The following is a 2803-nucleotide window of genomic DNA, read 5'->3' as shown; positions in this document are numbered from 1 at the left end:
GTTTTTAAAATGAAGGAGACGTCGAAGCTCACATGACGCCAAATGTGGCCAGAAGCGAGGGACGCCGACGAGAGAAACAAAAAGAACAAGCGCCTTTAGCCATTGCCCAAATGAACCAACGTTGCTACACGGACACGGACATTTGTCTAGGAAACGCCTACATTGTTAGTCTTTAAACCCGCGCATCAGCACCTTTCGCGATTTTCATTCCGTAAAGACATACTATGTAAACAAATTTAACGAAGGAATGTTCTTTATCTTTTTTATTGTGGAACAGTTTTTAAAGGAAAAAGCGCAGCCTAATCTCGCCCCCATGCGGGGAGCACCGCGAGCGCTCGCGACTTGAGCGGGACCTTACGAAGGAAGTTCGCGGGCGCGTCTATGAAACGTAACGGCCGCCTTGGGAGCTTTCAAGCCGAACAGGGTGTTAAGGCAAACTTGAGGAAGTCGAAGTTCGGCTTCAGATCAAGTCACATCTGTGAATTCAGAGGTAAGCAACGAAGCAAATAAGCAACTAAGCAACTAAGCAACTAAGCAACTAAGCAGCTAAGCAACTAAACAACTGAGCAAAGAAGCAAAGAAGTAACTAAAATACTGAGATATTAAGATCTTAAGGTACTAAGATACTATGATATTAAGATACTAAGACACTAGGACACAAGGATACTAGGATACTAAGGTTATAGTGAATATCCCTCGCCATTACATCAGAACGATTTTCACGTTTTGTTCTGACCACACTTGCAGGACGTCTGAGCTCATAGCGTAGGCAGGTGCTTCTTTGCACGAGAACAGCTGCAGAAAAAAGGAAAAGCAGCGCGCAAAAAACAGGGACAAAGTAGAAGCGAACGCAGGACAAGCGCTGCCTGTTCGCTGTTTACCCTTCCGCAAGTGTGAGTTACAATTTTTAATTTAAAAAAGGACGTCCATAACGAAATTAGGCCGGATTTGAAGTCTGTCAAGTGCCCCCGCCCGCGCTCCGTCTTCGTCTTCCGTGGTTACCGGCAAGCGCCTCTGCACGCCGCTACAGTATGAACCAAATACCCCGCATCTGTGTTGTTAGTTTCTTTTACTCGTCCGTTGGTTTTAGCGCTTTTACCCTTACAAACATGAATCATCAACTAGCTCAAGGGCATACCCTTCTACCCCACATCGCCACCCTCAAACTGGTGCAGTGGGACCTCGTTCCCCGGAAAACTCGCTCATTAAAAAAAAAAAAAAAAAAGTAAACAGCCACGGATATTGATATCAGGAGAATGAAAAATGCCACACTGTATCGAAGTGCCACAGCACACGATTTATTGTGTTCGTGCAGGGGTCTGGAAGGCGACCTTATCACCATCTGTTGGTTCAGAATCGCACTAACCAAGGGTGGGCTTAGGGGCTGGGAGTTCGTGCACTTCTCCCAAAAATAGCATACGGCCGGTAGCTTTCTCGCGGATGTAGAAGAGGAAAGGTCTATTCACGACGAAGGGTTCTGGAGCACTTTTAAAGATTATTACTGTTGCGGCGGCGGCAACCGTGCCTTCTTCGTTGACCTGAATGGCAGCCTTGTGCAGGACATCGGTTACCACCAGCCCTCTATTGCCAGTGATTCCCGACAGATCGGCGTCAGAGAAGATCGATCGCACGCCCAACTTCTTCAGAGCAGGGACGAGGCCGTACTCCGTTTTCAAGTCGAACTTGGGAAGTTGAATCTTGACAGTCTTTTCTTTCAAACTTCCCTGGATTTTTTCTATGGTCTCGACAGTCATGGCGTCGCGAAGTTTGGAAAGTCCATTTCTTTGTCTTGGAAGTATGATTACCATGCAGTGTTCGTCCCCTTTGTAAGACAATTCTATGGCTTCAAAGTCAGGTTCAGAGGCGAACGGTACGTTGGAGACTCGCGTCATTGTTTTTACCAGAACCACCTTAGATCCTTTGTTGTGAAAAGGAAGCGGGGAGGTATTGTTGGGATCGAAAGATGTGTTCCATAGCCCCTTGAAGTAAATGGCATTGAGAATCGCCATTATGGTGTTTGGGGGAATTTTGAAGCCCGAGATCTTGCCTCTGGTCTTGTTCTTTACCCACTCGTTAACCTCTGATTCCATGTCAGAATTTTCTGCCCCAATGCCTATCGACCGGAACAATGCGGCAAAGATGTTAACGAGCTCCTTCCGGTAACTTTCGAGAACGTTCAGTGTTTTCATTACAAAGACTGCATTGGCTATCATTAAACTTACATTGTCATCAGTCTGTTGTTTTGCCAGGATCTTTTTGTAAGACTCCAGTATAGATTCTCTGCTGGGCAGTCCCGCTGCGGTGTGGCCGAGAACAGTGGAAAGTTCCGCTTCGGACTTGCCCCTGGCGCCGGCGTAGACCATGGCGAGTGCGACGGAGATGCTGGTTGGCGAGAAGAAAAGGTTCGATTCCGGTGCTTCGCTGGACAGTTCCTTGAGAAGCTTGAGGGAAAAATGGTTCTGGGCGCGGGCGAGCTTCATGTCGCTTTCTTGAGCATAGCATTCGCTATCCCACGCTAGCAGAACGAACGAGACGAGGAAAACCTTTTCGGCAAGCATCATCGAAACTGGACTTTCGTCTGTTTTTGCCACGTTCCTTATTGTGTGCATTTATTCATTCATGAACAATGGGCTTCTTCGATCGTCGAAACCTTCGGAATATTTAGCCAATAAAACAAAACATATTTTATGCATATTTTATTGCTCCTCGTAAGTTGTTGTCTGTCAAGGATACGAGGAATTCGTAATAATAACTATGCGCAACATTCAAGCCCCAAGAATACAGATTTTATTTTCATATGATT

General features: G+C 46.3%; 1 protein-coding gene across 1 annotated transcript; it reads right to left on the bottom strand.

The window, feature by feature from the left end:
• Window positions 1-1361: 1361 nt before the first annotated feature.
• LOC115312637 (intracellular coagulation inhibitor 3-like) lies at window positions 1362-2558 on the bottom strand. Its single transcript, XM_029971500.3, has one exon. It carries the CDS (start codon window positions 2556-2558, stop codon window positions 1362-1364), a length of 1197 nt encoding a protein of 398 aa, XP_029827360.3.
• Window positions 2559-2803: the final 245 nt, after the last annotated feature.

Source organism: Ixodes scapularis, unplaced genomic scaffold (assembly GCF_016920785.2).
Source record: "Ixodes scapularis isolate PalLabHiFi unplaced genomic scaffold, ASM1692078v2 PGA_scaffold10__122_contigs__length_95168666, whole genome shotgun sequence".
Lineage (NCBI taxonomy): Eukaryota > Metazoa > Arthropoda > Arachnida > Ixodida > Ixodidae > Ixodes > Ixodes scapularis.
This window is presented reverse-complemented; position numbering and strand designations above follow the sequence as displayed.